This window comes from Oscarella lobularis, chromosome 10 (genome assembly GCF_947507565.1).
Source record: "Oscarella lobularis chromosome 10, ooOscLobu1.1, whole genome shotgun sequence".
In the NCBI taxonomy this organism is placed as follows: Eukaryota; Metazoa; Porifera; class Homoscleromorpha; order Homosclerophorida; family Oscarellidae; genus Oscarella; species Oscarella lobularis.
Window position 1 is genome coordinate 602,606 of NC_089184.1, and position 15,324 is coordinate 617,929.

Genomic DNA, 15,324 nt, shown 5'->3' on the forward strand with positions numbered 1-15,324 from the left:
GTCGGGGGGGGGGGGGGGGGGGGGGGGCTGTGTACCAGATGACGGGTGCAGCCTTTTTTTACCTAAAAGCGCACGCTACGTGCACGATGTGGAGTGCAATTACTTTGCGGAAAACGGTTTATAGTCTGTCATTCTGCCCTAGAGCACACCATCTTCTGTTCTTCATCGCTTCTCGGCTCTCTAGCAACTCTGCAAGGAGAGCAAGAACTTCGCTGCTCATTTTTCTTTTTGGCTTTCAGCTTTCTTTTTCTTTTCAACTTTTTTGACAATCTCTCTTCACTAGCCTCGTCGCCATCAACACAGCAAGGCAGCGAGTCAATCGCCGGCGGACGACAGACCAAATTATTTTGACACGGGCAGTGGACGACTGCGTTCAGACTGCAAGGCTTGAATTCTGCAGCGAGACGCTTGCAGCGGGCAATTCTAACCGTCTGGTTGCACGCATTGACCTTTGTTGATGTGACACAGCACTTCCCGGCGGCGCACGGATTGTCGTCAGTGCCACAGGAAATCATTTGTTGTGCCTGCATGAGAAAGAAACTGTTTGTAAATGCCAAGAAAAAGATATGTACAGCGGACTTCTTTATTGCATTCTGTGATCTCCGCGTTGCGCTTCGACTTGCAGCGCGAGATTGTGACCGTTTCGTCACAGCTGTTTCTCTTCTGTTTGGTAATGCAATGTTGGTCTTCATGGCACCTCTTGGAATCATTGTCGCATTGGATCTGTGACGTCAATTTCATCGTGAGTTCTTTCGACTACTGTTCCTCGGGTCACAGAGGCTACCTTGCTTCGAGGGTAGCATTTTTTGGTTACGCAACGAGCAATTGTGACGTTTTCAAAGCAGAAATTCAATTTTGTTCTTGTGACGCATTTTTGACCCTCTTTACAGGGTCGATTCTCGTCACAGTTGATCTACGGTATAGTCTCAACGAATGAGAAATCCTAGTGCGTTGGAAACTCACTTTCGTCTTTTCTCCACAACGTGTGATGTGGGTAATTTTTGGTGTTCCCTTGCGCCTTGCTTTCAGAGAAGCAACAAGGACCAAAGAAGCAACAAGAGCCAACAGGAGAAAGAAGAGTCGGATTTTCATTGTGCCCTGCGATGCGGTAGCTGCTCGTGGCGAGTGCTGTTGCTTTACAGGATGTTGGTCCTCCGCGTGGAGGAAATTAATTGGTGCAAATAGTTTTTTGCAGCGTACGCAAGAGACTTGATACAGAATCACTAACGAAGAACAAACACATGCACATGCAGCATGCAGCAGACAGCAAGAACACTCTCGTCAGGAGTGCAGAAGTTGGGTCTCTGCAACCGCCTCTACCCGACCACGCACACGGATTTGGATTTGCGAGGGCGCGCAGGGCGCGTAGGAGGAACGGGCGTGCCATCGTCGTTGCAAGGAGTGCACTTCAAAGGACGACGACGAGGAGGCTTGGGCGTGCCGTCTTCATTGCAAGGAACGCACGACTTGGACTTGGGAGAAGGGCCTTCTCGTCTCCGCTCCTTTTCTCCTTTTGGTTTTCGTGACGGTTTCTCTTTTTTGGGCGATTTCTGGCCTTTTTGGGGCGATTTCTTGCCTTTTTGGGGCGATTTCTTGCCTTTTTGGGGCTTTCGTTTTTCGTTGTCGTCGTCGTCGTCGTCGTCGTCGTCGTCGCCGTCGTGATGGTCGTCGTCGTCGTCGTCGTCGTCGTCGTCGTGATGGTCGTCGCCGTCGTCGTGATGGTCGTCGTCGTCGTCGTCGTCGTCATCGTCGTCGTCATCGTCTCTCCGGCGTCTTGTTGGCCGTACTTCGTCGTCATCTCGTCTCCGTTCCTTTTCTGCTGAACAGCATGGAAGTGTGGGAAGAGACGGTGGCGGTGGCGTTCTGTCGTCGGCGCAGCACGGCAACTCAACCTCTCGAGCAGCATCGCATTCATCAGAGCCACAGCTGCACAGATCCTCGGTCTTTCTATTCTTTACACAACGGAGGTCAACAGAGGCGACATCTCCACATCTGCCTCGTCTTCGTCTTTCTGTCCTGACACAGCGTCTTTTCTCTCCGCACGACTCCGCCGAACACGAACCTTTCTACATATGGACGTGGAGTAAACCGTACGGCATCATTTCTCGTAGCTGCATTGATTCTTACCACTTTAGGCTCTTTTGTTGGAGCATCGGTTGAGCAAACCTTGCGTTTGCCGTCGGCAAGTGCAACGATTGCAATAACCAGCGCTAAGACCAGTGCGATATGTTTCATTGAGGCAAACGCGTATGGCACTCTGCAACTCGATGCACGCACTGCAGCGTCTCGGAGAACAATGGGATGCGTGGGGGCAAATGCGTCGTTCTTGTCCGTGCCTAGCACAGCTCGCACACGTGAAAACCAGCCACTCCATCGTCGCTTTCATCTCGAGCTGCTATAACGCATACTAAGCGTTCACGTGGAAACGGAGCACTCTCTTGCCACCTTTGAGTGCGTCTTTGCTGAGTCGTTAGTATGGCCGGCACGTGCGCAAATCGGTGGAGCGACGGCCTTATCCGGTGGTTTCCCAAAGGGGCGTGACTTCCGTAAGCACAATGACATCATGTCTCTCCAAAAATAAACATGATTCAGCCCCTAAAAAATTTGTTTCGTACCGCCTCGCATCAGTTTTGACAAACCTACCGGTACCTAAATGACGCAACTGCTTCGCAACATTACCTACCGTGCTAAACGTAGCATCGTCAAGGTTCTAAACAGTCCCGGCAGCTCGTCCACTACAAACTGGAAGGCATTGATTGGAGTGATGCCCGACGGTTTTTACACGACGGTCGACGTCGAACAATTCGAGCAGGACTACATGAAGATGCACACAAGTCCTGCGGATACTCTTATAAGCGATTTGTGTCGTCGGCATGTGAAAGTCGACGAGTTCAAATGTTGGCTTTCTGAAATTGGAAACGAGGAGGCACTGGAAGCACTAAGGCCCTTGCCTACAGCTCCGCCTCTTGAAGGTTAGTGCGTTGTAGAAACCGGACGGAAAACCGCGGTGGGGACGCTTTCTGGTGTATTGTTAATTCTCTAGTATTCCCATGCATGCACTGGCGGTAATATCTGACTTTCGTTATAGAAACCGACTACGCCTCTCCGCCCCCTTTGGTCGTTTCTCCTGCCAAACGATGCAGAGCTGATGAGTTAGATGATATGAAACCTCGATGCGGTACCGTGACGTTGGATGAAGGATATGGCTCTGAAATCACTGCTAAAGTGCAAGTTTCATCTGATCCGGCTACTACTGATAATCACACTAAAACTCGCAGGAGAAAGAAACCTTTGTCAAAACGATGACAAATCAAACGACGGTCATTGATTTGCGACTTTTGATCCCTCTATTAGATTATTATTTGCATTATTTTATTTGCTTTATTTGATTCCTATCCGGGTAGCTGTCTCGCGATTTCTCAGCTTCTCGCACACAACGCGATGTCTAACTGGCCTGCTTGGCGAGGACCTCAACTGTCGCCTTTCCCGCAGTGGCCATGCTCACCAGGACGGGGCCCCTTTCCCCCATTTCCCCCATTCCCCCCGCCGTTCTTTCCCGTCGTCTACCCCCACACTCCACGCCGTCTCCCCAGCGGAGAAAGCGGAAAACAGATTCAATATAGACCGCACAAGACGACGGAGACGGAACCGCCGATATCGGAAGATCAGAAATGGGTAAACAAGTGGCTCAAGGACAGAGGAAAAACGGAAGCAGAGAAGAACGACGACCCCATAGTCAAGGTACGGTATATTAAGTTGCACAACGCTCAGAGAACCAGTAGAAAAGAATCAGGTAGGGTCACGTTTTTCGTGCATAGGCTTCAGTTTGTCAAACTCGAGCTTCTCTCATATCCTTTACACGTATCCTTTCTTTGTGCCTTATTACTATTGTGCGAGATGAAGTTTCTTTGTCCTTGATTGCGTTTCTGCGCGTCTGTGTCTACCCGTAGTTAGACGATGCTAAGCAGCTGCTTGGCCAAGCGTTCAAACTGCTCGACCTTTTGAATCAACTGAAAACGGAAATTGCGGAAAATGTGGAGATGCCGGACGACGAATGGGAGGAAGGTGTCAGTCAAGTTGCAAGCGTCAAAGTGAAATCTTTAGATTTGAGTTTTTTAGCTTATGACGTTGTGTTGTTTAGAAATCTTTGGAATCGGTCGAAAGCCAACTGTCTGATCCAACTGTGCTCGAGTCTCTTCAACGGAGACGAGCGAGGAACAGAAGAAAAAAGGCGCGTTGCTATGGAGAACTGCAAGTTCTGGTCACATGTTCTCTTTTCATAATTAGGCTTATTTGAAGCGTCGCCGAGATAGAGAGGAAGCTGAAGAGGAGAGAGAAAAAGCGCAATGGGAAGAAAAACATAGAGAAATTGACGAGTGGAGAGCCAAGAGAATTGCTACGAATATTGCCAAAGCAAGGGTAGAGAATTACGTATGCGATGAAAATGTATTTGAACTCGGGGGGTTTTAATCAACAGGAAGCGAGTGTGAAGTTGGAGGCAGGAGAAACGTTGAGCGAAGTCAAATTGAAACAGAAGGACGCGCAGGAAATGCTTGAGATGCTGTCCACGTTGAAGGAGTTGCGGTCTATTCGAAGAGAGGTGGCTAGACGGAAAGGTGATGGTAACAAAATTGTCTCAAATCTTTTCTAAACTTTGGTATAGGGAAGACCCAGCCAGCTGAATGCGATGAACTCTTTGCAAAGAAAATCGCTGAATTAGAGACGTTTGCAAAAGATTTGCAATTAGTGTATGGACAGGAAGAGAAAACACTTAGGGTACGGAAATTCAACTTGTCGTTTCTCCCTATGAACTTTCTTTCAGGTGATGATGGAAGAAGAGGGGGAAGCAGTGGAGCAGGAACAGCTGAGGCTTGTGCAGGAGACGACTCAAAGAGAGCAAGGATCGGTCATTGAGGAGGCAAACTCACATGAACAACCCATAACAGGTTTTCCTTTGTGTCGTCATTGTATCGCCAATTATGGAATTCTTTATAGCTGATCCAATGAAGCCTTTTATTGACTACTATGCTCAGGCTGACTGGAGATTAGACTCTCTGATTGGAATTAGGTACACCACAATGTACGTTAATCTGGTTAATTTATAGTATTATTATTGCAGACATGTATGGGACTCCTACGTCGTTCCATCGGACTTCCCTGGCTCTAGTCGAATACCAGATGGGTGGGTAGTGCCTGTGCAACCCAGCAGCAAAGCATGGGAGGCATTTCTCGGTGCAGACAGTGAGGCTAAATAAATCAATTGATTATGTTTCTCGCGTGTTGACTAAAGTACGCTAAAGATGTCATTGCCTTCCTTGTTGCGGCGATTCCTCGTTCCACATCGCATTTCTGTCGTTCCTTCACGGTTCTCTGGTCACAGCAAATGGTCAAAGATAAAGCACAGGAAAGCGACAGCCGACATGACCAAGAGCAAGGCCACATCGAAAATCACGAAAGAAATCAGCTCGGCAGTTCGCGATGCCGGTCGCGATCCCGAAACAAATATCCGTCTAGCAAGCATTCTTTCGCGAGCTCGAGACTACGGCATCCCAAAGAGCACAGTCGAACGAGCAATCATCAGTGGAGCCTCACCAGTAAACCTGATGACAACAATTCCTCCGAAATAACACGATTTCCTTTTTTATCAGTCGAGTGATGGCAGCGAGCATATGATGCTCGAAGGACGAGGCGCCAGCGGATATCTCTTGCTTATTGAAGCGGTGACTGGTAATAAGCAGAGAACGAGACCTGAAATCAGATCTTTGCTGGCAAAGCATGGGTTGGTGAATGTGGAAGTCGCGTGTAGAGGCGGTCTGTAAGTATTGTCTTTGTCACAGGGCCGTTCTTGGCGAGCCTGGCAGCATATCGTATCTTTTCGATCGAAAGGGTAAGTGTACTGTATGTCAGCAGAGGGAGGGGGACAATGAGAAAATGTTGTTTTAGTTGTAGTTACTACAGAAGTGCGAGAAGACAGTGCGATTGAGGTGGGCACGTGTTCTTATGGGGTTGATTGGTTTGCACTCTTCTGATATGTCTAGCCACTTGATGTTGCTATTGAAGTTGGAGCTGAAGATGTCAAAGACTCCGAACTAGAAGACGGTACAAAGATACTGCAAGTAAGATACCTATATGTTCCTTCTCTCTCGACGAGACTTTTTGTGCTTCAAGTTCATATGCGAACCGTCTGAAATGAGATCAGTCTCGGCAGGCATCAAGAAACATGACATGGAAATCAAGACCGCAACCATAGAGTACCTAGCCCAGTCGACTGCCAAGCTGTCCGACACCCAACTAGAACAAGCGGCTAAACTGATACGCATCATAGGCAGTCACGATGACGTTGTGCGCATTCACGACAACATAGAGCCGGCAGACCCTCAATCATCCCAATAAATATTAAATATTCTCCCTATAAATATAGAGTCAAGTACTACAGTACAGCAGCAGAAGTACCCTTAGCAAAGATAGAAATTCCCTTTTCGTGAACTTGATACTGTACTCGAGTTACTTTCGCCTTATCGTTCGGTTTTCGTTGGGCCAGACAGCTCTGACGTATCGACATATCGCCGTGCACGGCCCTGCTATATCCGCTGCTCAATCCTGACGCGTGTATGTGAAGAGAGCACCAGTATCGAAGTTGCATTTGAACTAAATCGGTTTCATCGTCGACGACACCGGCGTCGTTAATGTCGTTGCGAATGTAGGCGACAAAGGATCCCGTCGTGGCGCACAGTGACATGCAGTGCTGGCAAAAATCGAGAATCGTTCTGACGTCAAATCCAAGATTGACGAGCATGGTGAGATCGTCGATGAGGATGACAACCGACGGCGAACAATTTTCTTTTATCAGTTTGTATACTTTGAATAGAGCGTCGTCTTCGTCTGGATCCAAGGTGACCTGGTGGACCGGGACTTTTGTACTTGTGTGTGAGGGGCTCAAACAGTCGAGGAACATTACGCGGCCGGATTCGCAGGCAGATTTCAAGCCCACTCCAAGTTTCTGAGCCACTGCGTTGTAGTGAGTGACTGTTTGGGCCAAGGCGAGAACGATTATTCGAGAATAGGATCCGCCTATCGCTTTTCCAAGGAAATGATGCAGCAAGAAGTCTCCGTCGGTGTTCGATGAGGAAATCAAAACAGAATCAGCCAAGTTGCCGTCGAGAAGATTGTCGAGTTCGCGAAGCATTGCAGTTTTTTTGTAGACTAGTCGAAGTCCCGGAATAAATCTCACGTGAACGAAGTCGCGTGAGAATCATCGCCTGGGGAATGTCGTTGAGTAGCGTCTTCGTTCTTCTTCTTCTTTCGACGGTCGCGGCGGCCGGAGATCTTCTCTTCTGGACTCGCACGTCTAACTGGAACAATCCCGACAATTGGATTCACAATCGCGTTCCGTGCTCGGCCGAAACCGTCGAAATCAAGCCGCCCCGAACGCACGAGGTACACATCGCGCCTTCTAACCAAACGGCTGCACGCGAAAGTTGCAACACAGGGAAAGCCATTACCCACCGACTTTGATATTCGCGTCGACGCCGATGTGTCGTTGAAAAAGCTCTTGATTCCGGTGGGCGGTGCTCTCACTCTCACGCGTGGTGTCAAGATTTCGTTTTCGACCGAGACAACGTGCAAGAGTCAGTAGCATTTTTATTTATTTATTTATCGCTATACGTTAAAATCACTTCCGCCCATAGAGGAAGGCCTTTCGGCTGTGACAAATAAATCGGTTAGACTAAAGATGATTTTTTCTTTTTCTAAAATTTGACTCTAGGTAAACGGTTTTATTGGTGTTCAACCGCATCCTTGGAGCTGCGTCGGAAACTGGCGCAAACTCGACGGAACTCTTCCTCCAAGGCCTCCCTGTCGTGATGATGCAGCCATTTTTCCGTCGGTGGGTAAATTTGAACATACGATATTTCCGCAATATAGAATAATTTTATATAGAATGCTAGCTTCTCTTGGATTGAGCTGGATAGTCCTGTGACCGTGGGCCAGTTGTCGTGGAGGGGGCGATCTGTGAGCGGTCTCTCTGACATTCCAAGCAACGGTAGGTTTGCGAGCCTCTGCTCAAACCCCTTTGACTCTTTCTGCAGGACGGTACTTTTACAAGAGCAATCCTTCAGCTAGTCTGAATGTTGAACCGTCGTGTCTTCAAGGCAGACCGGCGTTGTGTCCTTGTCTCGCCAGCAACTGCTCGTTCTGTGAGCAATCTCACCTTGTGATGTCATCGCGGTCATTTTTTTGTTTATTGCAGATCCGACCACACCTGCACCGACCACACCACCACCACCTACAACCCCTGAACCTACAACCCTACAACCCACGACCCTTGAACCCACAACCCTTGAACCCACAACTCTTGAGCCTACAACCCTTGAGCCTACAACTCCCAAGAAGCTTGTAACTCAGAAGCCCACAACTCAGAAGCCTGCAACTCAGAAGCCTTCAACAGGTTAGCTTGTTGCTGAAAACCAGTTGTCCACAAAAAGCCTCTCGTCTTAGGAAAGCCGCCTGTCTCCGGAAAGCCGCCTGTCTCTGGAGAGCCGCCTGTCTCCGGAAAGCCGCCTGTCTCTGGAGAGCCGCCTGTCTCCGGAAAGCCGCCTGTCTCTGGAGAGCCGCCTGTCTCCGGAAAGCCGCATGGCTCTAGAGAGCCTGGAGAACCAACAAGAAGGCCCCCAGGATCAGGAGAGCCGACTGAGCAACCACCTGAGACAGGTAGCCTAGGCAGTGATTTAAAAAATAAGAAATAATCATCTATTGTTGCCACGCTCTAGAACGCATTTGCAATCCAGAAACTGAAATCTGCACAATCTGCATTGGCGAAAACTGTCCTGACAGGGAGGAAATCGGAGGTCAGGTATCTAGCAAGGCACATCAGAAACGCTTTTATTTACGTTTATACAGGCGGGGGATCATTGCCACTGTGGGTTATTATCGTCGCTGCCGTTGGGGGTGTTTTGCTTCTCTTCATACTGATACTGGTTGTTGTTCTTGTGGCCAGGTATAGCTGATAGGAAGTAGTCTCTTGTACCATTTTCTATTTCTTTTAGACGAAGAAGGAAGCAGCAGCCCCAGTATGTGCCAGACTCGTATGTGCAAGACTCTGATAATCTGGTGCCAGACAAGACTGCAAGCCAATACGATGTACCCCGATCTGCCGCTACAATGTCTTCGACGGGTTTCAAGAATCCGTTGTATGAGGGAGTGGCAGAACAAAACCCTATTTTTGTTCCACCGGATTTTCAAGCGGCAGAAGCTCCGAACAATGAATTCCAAAATCCGTACGAGTCTCTTGATGACTACATCAAGTGATACCGTTATTGAACGGAACTTGCGCGCAATTTGCAGTTTTTCTGTCGTATAGTTTTTGCAGTGGTTTTGAACGTTTTCGCTGAGTTATATATACAGTTTTAATTGGGGCGGTACCTTTGAGCTGTGCATCCGGGAAAGCGAGAAAGAATGTTGTTGAGTAGCGTCTTCGCTCTTCTTCTTTCGACGGTCGCGGCGGCCGGAGATCTTCTCTTTTGGACTCGCACGTCTAACTGGAACAATCCCGACAATTGGATTCACAAGCGCGTTCCGTGCTCGGCCGAAACCGTCGAAATCAAGCCGCCCCGAACGCACGAGGTACACATCTCGCCTTCTAACCAAACGGCTGCGCGCGAAAGTTGCAACACAGGGAAAACCATTGCCCGACGACTTTGACATTCATCTCGACGCCGATGTGACGTTGAAAAAGCTCTTGATTCCGGTGGGCGGTTCTCTCTTCCTCACGCCTGGTTTCAAGATTTCGTTTTCGACCGAGACAACGTGCAAGAGTCAGTAGCATTTTTTATTTATCGCTATACGTTAAGAGTCACTTTCACCCATAGACGAAGGCTTTTCGGCTGTGACTGATAAATCGGTTAGACTAAAAAAAATGATCGTGCTTCTTCTAAAATTTGACTTCAGGTAAACAGTTTTGTTGGTGTTCAACCGAATCCTTGGAGCTGCGTCGGAAACTGGCGCAAGCTCGACGGAACTCTTCCTCGAAGGCCTCCCTGTCGCGACGATACAGCCGTTTTTCAATCGGTGGATAAATTTGAATATACGATAGTTGCACAATGTAGAATAATTTTATATAGAATGCTAGCTTCTCTTGGATTAAGCTGGATAGTCCTGTCACTGTGGGCCAGTTGTTGTGGAGGGGGCAATCTGTGAGCGGTCTCTCTGACATTCCAAACAGCGGTAGGATTGCGAGCCTCTGCTTGTGACCCCTTTGACTTTTTCTGCAGGACAGTACTTTTACAAGAGCAATCCTTCAGCAAATCTGAAGGTTGAACCGTCGTGTCTTCAAGGCAGACCGGCGTTGTGTCCTTGTCTCGCCAGCAACTGCTCCTTCTGTGAGTGATCTCACCTTGTGACGTCATCACGGTTATTTTTGTTTATTGCAGATCCGACAACGCCTCCGCCGACCACACCAAAACCTGGAACTCAGAAGCCTCAAACTCAGAAGCCTCAAACTCAGAAGCCTGGAACTCAAAAGCCTCAAACTCAGAAGCCTGGAACTCAAAAGCCTCAAACTCAGAAGCCTGGAACTCAAAAGCCTCAAACTCAAAAGCCTGGAACTCAAAAGCCTCAAACTCAAAAGCCTCAAACTCAGAAGCCTCAAACTCAAAAGCCCCAAACTCAGAAGCCTCAAACTCAGAAGCCTCAAACTCAGAAGCCTGGAAGTCAAAAGCCTCAAACTCAGAAGCCTGGAACTCAAAAGCCTTCAACAGGTTAGCTTGTTGCTGAAAACCAGTGTTGTCACAAGAAAGCCTCTTGTCTTAGGAAAGCCGCCTGTCTCCGGAAAGCCAAGTGCCTCAAGAGAGCCTGGAGAACCAACGAGAAGGCCCCCAGGATCAAGAGAACCGACCGAGCAACCACCTGAGACAGGTAGGTGGCGATTTTTAAAGAATAAGAAATGATCATCTATTGTTGCCACGCTCTAGAACGCATTTGCAATCCAGAAACTGGAATCTGCACAATCTGCATTGGTGAAAATTGTCGTAGCGAGGAACTCGGAGGTCAGGTATCTAGCAAGGCAGGCACATCAGAAACGCTTTTATTTACGTTTATACAGGCGGGGGATCATTGCCACTGTGGGTCATTATTGTCGCTGCCGTTGGAGGTGTTTTGCTTCTCTTCATACTGATATTGGTTGTCGTTTTTGTCAGGTACAGCTGATAGGAAATGGCTCCTGTACACCACTCAATAACGATTCTCTATTTCTCTTAGACGAAGAAAGCGACAGCCAGAGTATGTCGCAGACGCTTCGGATCCTCCAGTGTCAGATGCTAAGTACAAGAAGACTGCAAGCCAATACGATGTACCCCGATCTGCCGCTACAGTGTCTTCGACGGGTTTCAATAATCCGTTGTACAAGACAGCAACCGAACAAAATCCTATTTTTGTTTCGCCAGCGGCCCAAGCTCCGTACGAGTCTCTTGATGACTACATCAAGTGAGACCGTTATTGGACGGAACTTGCGCGCAATTTGCTGTTGTATCGTTTTTGCAGTGGTTTGAACGTTCTCGCTGGGTTATGTTAGTGCATTGAATTTGAGTACATTGAGTGGGACTTCCTTTTTCCATGCTCTCCCGGACGTGCCGGACAAATGAGCAGGAACGTCCGCCCGCATGAATCGCTTCGCTCGGAGGATTGCGCTGGTCGTAATAACGAGTGAGAAGTCTTCCTAGTCTGTCAGCCATCTAAACGAGTTCTCGTGTATTCGCCAGTCACGATCGCGTCGACTTTGATCGCTCTCCTCTGCGAAAAAGCACCGGTCGAACTTCTCGTTGACGAGGAGCTTCGTCTCGACAACGTTAGAGGCAGTTTTAAATCGATTCAGAGCTCTTCTTCGCCGAAAGACGCCGACACAGCAGCTCACTCGCCCGCGGTCGCGAGAAAAATCGACGTCGACATCCCTACCAGAGCCTTTTTCGACGCGATCGCGCAGAGCGACGACTTCAGAAAGCAAGATCATCAACTAAAATGGATAAAACAGAGAATCACAAGGTGTCCCAAGAATCGACGACGTCTATTTCTCATACATTCACCCTTCTTCCCCTTCAGACTTTCGAAGCTTTGGGAGAAGGCGCGTCGGGCCGTATTCGCTCGGAGACCGTCTCTTTTTGAGAGACCAAAACGAATTTTGATTTTTCCGGGCCTCGTGAGAAACTTTAATTAATTAACGACAAGACTGGATATATGTATTGATATTTGCGTTTTCTGAACGAAAGCTCTCCGAGTACAGTGCGTACGATTTTGCAACCAATGCATTCAAGGTAGGACGTCTATTTTATTTTCGAAGACATGCTGTCTGCACACGTGTGCTTCTTCAGGGGGGTTACCTTGGCGAATTGGTACAGTGGAGTGATCTCATTGCTGTAAGACGAATGTGAGATATTCTCGCAGTTGGAATTGTCTTCTTTAGGCGGTTTACGCCCTGAAGCACGACGTGACCGTCTTGACAAGGAAGAAGATGTTAGAGTCATTTATAAGAAAATCGGACGGTAGGCTTTTCCGGCTGTGAAGAGCAATTTTTGACGGATTATTTCTGAAACAGATATAGATATTGTTTATACTGATTATATTGGCCTGCATGTATTTAGAGATCTATGGATTTTTCCCAAGCTAAAGGTACATCGTGAGACCACTAGCGTCATTACGACCGTGGACGTGTTGTTTTTAGTGCAAATTCAGAATAGTAGACTCTTTTGGAACGGAACCTTTGTGTGAGTTCCTAATAATAAGAGTGCGTTTCCTATTTGATTTTCTGTCTCTAGTCAACTTCAGAACGAAAAATTGGAGTCCGGATACGTGGGAAATGTTCAGCAATTGGGCCTTTGAAGACACTCGCCAGTACCTCACGTTTTTTCCTCACACGCCGGACAACTCTTTTCTTGGATTTGTAATTGAACTCGGATCGGTGGATTCAGCTGAGAAAAAGAACTACGGAGTCATATATGGAAAAGAAGGTGAAATCAATTCTACTCAACTTCTGTGTGTGCAAGTGGCTTCTAGGACGATTTTTCTCTGGAAAGGAAAATTATTTGAATACTATAAGAGACACTTTTGAACTTTATGCTACATCAAAAGTATTGTCAGTTAATTTTCAGCGGCAATTTTTGAACTCCTTTACTTTTCTAGGACACTCTTTCGTCATCTCTGAGAAGAATAAAAAATTTAGGTAGGCGAATATTAAATTTATGAAATCAATTATAAACTTTGATGCACTCAGGAATACTCACTTCTGAAAAACTGCAAGAGTACGTTTGCATGAGGTGAATGTATAGCAAGAAATTATAGTCTATTTAGTTTACTTGCAAAAGCCAAGATTTTCGTTGGCATGGGATTTCCCTACGACGGTAAGCACGTATGCTTGTTTCCGCAACTTAACGCAAAATTTCTTAGGTCCTGCGCCTCTGGAGGCTCTTGCGCACGGGTGCGTGTTTCTCCAACCCAAATTCAATCCTCCTCGATCGGCGAAGAACGATGTGCTAAAGACGCCTGTTTCGACTCGAGCTATGCAATTAATTTTTGTTGTTAGGAATTCTTCAAGGGGAAACCGTCGAGTAGAAGCCTATCTTCTCAAAATCAATATCTGGAAAAACTCGTTGGAGAGCCATACGTAATGTGGACGTGTTTTTGGGGAGATTGCTTATTTTGAGGATGCCTCTCTCTAGGTCATCAGTATTGACATGAAAAACGTCGAAGAAACCAAAGCAGCACTTCAAAAAATAAGGGGTTCGTGTGGTTACCTGACAGATTTGCCGTGTTTATAAGCGTGATTTCAGATTCTCCTGCTTTGCAGCCTTTTGTTCCCTATGAATTTACAGCGGAGGTTTTAGAGAGTTTCTTCCCCAGAGCGATTGGTGTGACTAATTTGTTAATTAAGGGATTTCTCGAGAGAGTAGGAGTCTACATCCAAAATCAGAATTTCTGCGATGGCGTCAACTTGGCCGAGGGAAAAAAGGGTAGACCAACCAATTTGATTTTGTGATTTTGTAAAACTGTTTTTGTGAAGCTTCAGCAAGCTCGTTCTTGACTGGGCATCGTCCTGGTGAGGCGATAGATGGAAAGCTAGATCAAGACACCTGTTTTTGGTCTGAGAAAAAAGTGTCTTCCTGGTGGGAGGTCGACTTGGGAAAGATAATTAAAATTCGAAAAATTCGAGTGATAAACATGGCAGGCTCAAGTTGAATATATGGGCTCTAGCCGCATTAGTAATTTCTTTCTTTTTAGTTTGACTGGTATTTAGCAAAGTCGTGGAAAAGCGCTTTTATTGCACCATTTAAAATTCGCTTGCTAGCAAGCAATCACAGGTGATTAGAAGAACAGCAGCTACGGTTTTGTTTATTCATGTTTATACACGTACTCTAGTGAAGCCACTAAAAGAGATTTTTTGGACTCGAGGTCAGACAACAGAACTCGTTTCTTCGCAATACCCTACACTGATTTCTTCTTAGGCTGTTTTACGTTTGGACCGGTATAGAAAAACGAGCGCGTTTTCTTCGCTTGTCTTCTCTAAACTACAATGGTATAAAGGAGAAGCTTTGTTGCTTCACTGTGAGCATCAACTTTTTTTAGAACCTCGATATTTCGTCGTGTGCAACGTGGAAGTATATCCTTCCCTACCGGAGAAGAGAGTCATCTGGCCTGGTATAGTAGTCAAACCGCGTCTCTTTGTGATCTCTTTTGCATTCGCTCTTAGATCCGTCTTTATTGGTGACTCATATGTCGACAATCGGTGAAAGTTGCACTGACACTTGCAGCGGTCATGGATTGGTACAAGTGCCCTATTCTGATTCCAAGTCATAGCTGACAGCATTTTTAGGTTTGTGAACGATCCTATTTTCGTCTTATCAACTCATTTGCCGTAAGCTGGCATAAAACAGTCGACAAATATGTGATATATCTCTCTATAAAGGAAATCCTGAAGTATGGCAATTGCAAGGAAAAGAAGTCGATCTCCGGCAGGCATGGGCAACTACTTTTTGCAGCCGTACAGCAATTGATTTCTTTTCTAGTTTGAGTTACCTTCTTCCCGCTGTGTCTGCTGAGTCAGATACCTGTTACGTCAATGACGACGAACCTACTCTCTTTAGCTGTGCTGGAAGCTCTTCCTTTGTGGTGAATGGGCAGAAGGCGAATTACAAGAGACTATGTCCCTGTAGATCTTATCGGAAACATCAAATTGCTCTTCCGGTGGAATAAAGAAATCTCATTTAGTCTTTTTGAATTCCCGCGCAACGAACCGTGTACTCGTGACGTCTTACCCGTATGTTCTCTGGTCTCTATGGACGA

The 15,324-nt window shown here is 47.0% G+C and overlaps 6 protein-coding genes and 2 long non-coding RNA genes across 11 annotated transcripts; 6 read left to right on the top strand and 2 right to left on the bottom strand.

Annotated features, from left to right (window-relative positions):
* The first annotated feature begins 64 nt into the window (after positions 1–64).
* Positions 65–3,395, top strand: LOC136191778 (uncharacterized). The gene is made up of 2 exons (XR_010670952.1): positions 65–2,972; positions 3,089–3,395. It is a non-coding gene; the product is annotated as an uncharacterized lncRNA (long non-coding RNA).
* On the bottom strand, positions 510–2,473 carry LOC136191777 (uncharacterized). 2 transcript variants are annotated; one of them, XR_010670950.1, is made up of 5 exons: positions 2,128–2,309; positions 964–2,066; positions 785–913; positions 580–723; positions 510–524 (listed from the first exon to the last, which is right to left on the bottom strand). It is a non-coding gene; the product is annotated as an uncharacterized lncRNA (long non-coding RNA). The 2 variants fall into 2 exon arrangements; XR_010670951.1 differs by lacking the exons at positions 510–524; positions 580–723; positions 785–913 and having other exon boundaries at positions 1,145–2,066; positions 2,128–2,473.
* Positions 3,396–3,412: 17 nt separating the features above from the next.
* Positions 3,413–5,271, top strand: LOC136191779 (programmed cell death protein 7-like). Of its 3 annotated transcripts, none has more exons than XM_065980200.1 (10): positions 3,604–3,741; positions 3,798–3,861; positions 3,951–4,091; positions 4,142–4,231; positions 4,288–4,419; positions 4,478–4,616; positions 4,664–4,776; positions 4,823–4,946; positions 4,996–5,068; positions 5,120–5,271. In XM_065980200.1, the coding sequence occupies exons 3-10, from the start codon at positions 4,041–4,043 to the stop codon at positions 5,253–5,255; spliced, it is 858 nt and encodes a 285-aa protein (XP_065836272.1). In that variant the 5' UTR covers positions 3,604–3,741; positions 3,798–3,861; positions 3,951–4,040; the 3' UTR covers positions 5,256–5,271. The 3 variants fall into 3 exon arrangements, with proteins under 3 accessions (XP_065836269.1, XP_065836272.1, XP_065836271.1); XM_065980199.1 differs by having other exon boundaries at positions 3,610–3,741; positions 3,819–3,861; XM_065980197.1 differs by lacking the exon at positions 3,798–3,861 and having other exon boundaries at positions 3,413–3,741.
* A 32-nt stretch (positions 5,272–5,303) lies between these two features.
* LOC136191698 (translational activator of cytochrome c oxidase 1-like) lies at positions 5,304–6,438 on the top strand. The gene is made up of 6 exons (XM_065980079.1): positions 5,304–5,594; positions 5,649–5,779; positions 5,838–5,887; positions 5,944–5,984; positions 6,039–6,116; positions 6,169–6,438. Exons 1-6 carry the CDS (start codon positions 5,421–5,423, stop codon positions 6,391–6,393), a joined length of 699 nt encoding a protein of 232 aa, XP_065836151.1. The 5' UTR covers positions 5,304–5,420; the 3' UTR covers positions 6,394–6,438.
* Positions 6,374–7,186, bottom strand: LOC136192174 (elongator complex protein 6-like). The gene has a single exon (XM_065980694.1). It carries the CDS (start codon positions 7,184–7,186, stop codon positions 6,431–6,433), a length of 756 nt encoding a protein of 251 aa, XP_065836766.1. The 3' UTR covers positions 6,374–6,430.
* Positions 7,187–7,252: 66 nt separating this feature from the next.
* On the top strand, positions 7,253–9,419 carry LOC136191963 (uncharacterized). The gene is made up of 11 exons (XM_065980392.1): positions 7,253–7,437; positions 7,490–7,628; positions 7,689–7,720; positions 7,766–7,885; positions 7,939–8,041; positions 8,088–8,195; positions 8,249–8,446; positions 8,497–8,709; positions 8,769–8,846; positions 8,899–8,995; positions 9,045–9,419. The coding sequence occupies exons 1-11, from the start codon at positions 7,267–7,269 to the stop codon at positions 9,304–9,306; spliced, it is 1,521 nt and encodes a 506-aa protein (XP_065836464.1). The 5' UTR covers positions 7,253–7,266; the 3' UTR covers positions 9,307–9,419.
* Positions 9,420–11,589, top strand: LOC136191964 (cadherin-related family member 5-like). Its single transcript, XM_065980393.1, has 11 exons — positions 9,420–9,621; positions 9,674–9,812; positions 9,867–9,898; positions 9,946–10,065; positions 10,119–10,221; positions 10,269–10,376; positions 10,428–10,754; positions 10,807–10,911; positions 10,968–11,042; positions 11,099–11,192; positions 11,254–11,589. Exons 1-11 carry the CDS (start codon positions 9,454–9,456, stop codon positions 11,480–11,482), a joined length of 1,500 nt encoding a protein of 499 aa, XP_065836465.1. The 5' UTR covers positions 9,420–9,453; the 3' UTR covers positions 11,483–11,589.
* A 33-nt stretch (positions 11,590–11,622) lies between these two features.
* On the top strand, positions 11,623–15,259 carry LOC136192519 (alpha-1,6-mannosylglycoprotein 6-beta-N-acetylglucosaminyltransferase B-like). The gene is made up of 27 exons (XM_065981161.1): positions 11,623–11,697; positions 11,754–12,033; positions 12,091–12,187; positions 12,258–12,302; positions 12,360–12,404; positions 12,452–12,530; positions 12,584–12,657; positions 12,710–12,752; positions 12,804–12,995; positions 13,042–13,115; positions 13,168–13,207; positions 13,259–13,286; positions 13,336–13,385; positions 13,432–13,514; positions 13,568–13,648; positions 13,704–13,764; positions 13,815–13,861; positions 13,916–13,994; positions 14,045–14,205; positions 14,263–14,342; positions 14,401–14,433; positions 14,487–14,557; positions 14,608–14,679; positions 14,732–14,805; positions 14,855–14,896; positions 14,948–14,997; positions 15,048–15,259. Exons 1-27 carry the CDS (start codon positions 11,655–11,657, stop codon positions 15,232–15,234), a joined length of 2,211 nt encoding a protein of 736 aa, XP_065837233.1. The 5' UTR covers positions 11,623–11,654; the 3' UTR covers positions 15,235–15,259.
* The last annotated feature ends 65 nt before the right edge of the window (positions 15,260–15,324 follow it).

Coding starts and splice junctions, on each gene's coding strand:
- LOC136191964 (XM_065980393.1), top strand. CDS start 9,454: ATGTTGTTGAGTAGCGTCTTCGCTCTTCTTCTTTCGACGGTCGCGGCG. Junction 10,912..10,967: donor CGAGCAACCACCTGAGACAG/GTAGGTGGCGAT, acceptor GCCACGCTCTAG/AACGCATTTGCAATCCAGAA. Junction 11,043..11,098: donor TCGTAGCGAGGAACTCGGAG/GTCAGGTATCTA, acceptor ACGTTTATACAG/GCGGGGGATCATTGCCACTG.
- LOC136192519 (XM_065981161.1), top strand. CDS start 11,655: ATGAATCGCTTCGCTCGGAGGATTGCGCTGGTCGTAATAACGA. Junction 12,531..12,583: donor ATTTATAAGAAAATCGGACG/GTAGGCTTTTCC, acceptor TTTCTGAAACAG/ATATAGATATTGTTTATACT. Junction 13,765..13,814: donor AGCACTTCAAAAAATAAGGG/GTTCGTGTGGTT, acceptor GCGTGATTTCAG/ATTCTCCTGCTTTGCAGCCT.
- LOC136192174 (XM_065980694.1), bottom strand. CDS start 7,186: ATGCTTCGCGAACTCGACAATCTTCTCGACGGCAACTTGGCTGATTCT.
- LOC136191779 (XM_065980197.1), top strand. CDS start 3,442: ATGTCTAACTGGCCTGCTTGGCGAGGACCTCAACTGTCGCCTTTCCCG. Junction 3,742..3,950: donor ACGACGACCCCATAGTCAAG/GTACGGTATATT, acceptor GTCTACCCGTAG/TTAGACGATGCTAAGCAGCT. Junction 4,232..4,287: donor CGAGGAACAGAAGAAAAAAG/GCGCGTTGCTAT, acceptor TTTCATAATTAG/GCTTATTTGAAGCGTCGCCG.
- LOC136191698 (XM_065980079.1), top strand. CDS start 5,421: ATGACCAAGAGCAAGGCCACATCGAAAATCACGAAAGAAATCAGCTCG. Junction 5,595..5,648: donor TCATCAGTGGAGCCTCACCA/GTAAACCTGATG, acceptor CTTTTTTATCAG/TCGAGTGATGGCAGCGAGCA. Junction 5,888..5,943: donor GTATCTTTTCGATCGAAAGG/GTAAGTGTACTG, acceptor ATGTTGTTTTAG/TTGTAGTTACTACAGAAGTG.
- LOC136191963 (XM_065980392.1), top strand. CDS start 7,267: ATGTCGTTGAGTAGCGTCTTCGTTCTTCTTCTTCTTTCGACGGTCGCG. Junction 7,438..7,489: donor AGCCGCCCCGAACGCACGAG/GTACACATCGCG, acceptor GTTGCAACACAG/GGAAAGCCATTACCCACCGA. Junction 7,886..7,938: donor ATGCAGCCATTTTTCCGTCG/GTGGGTAAATTT, acceptor AATTTTATATAG/AATGCTAGCTTCTCTTGGAT.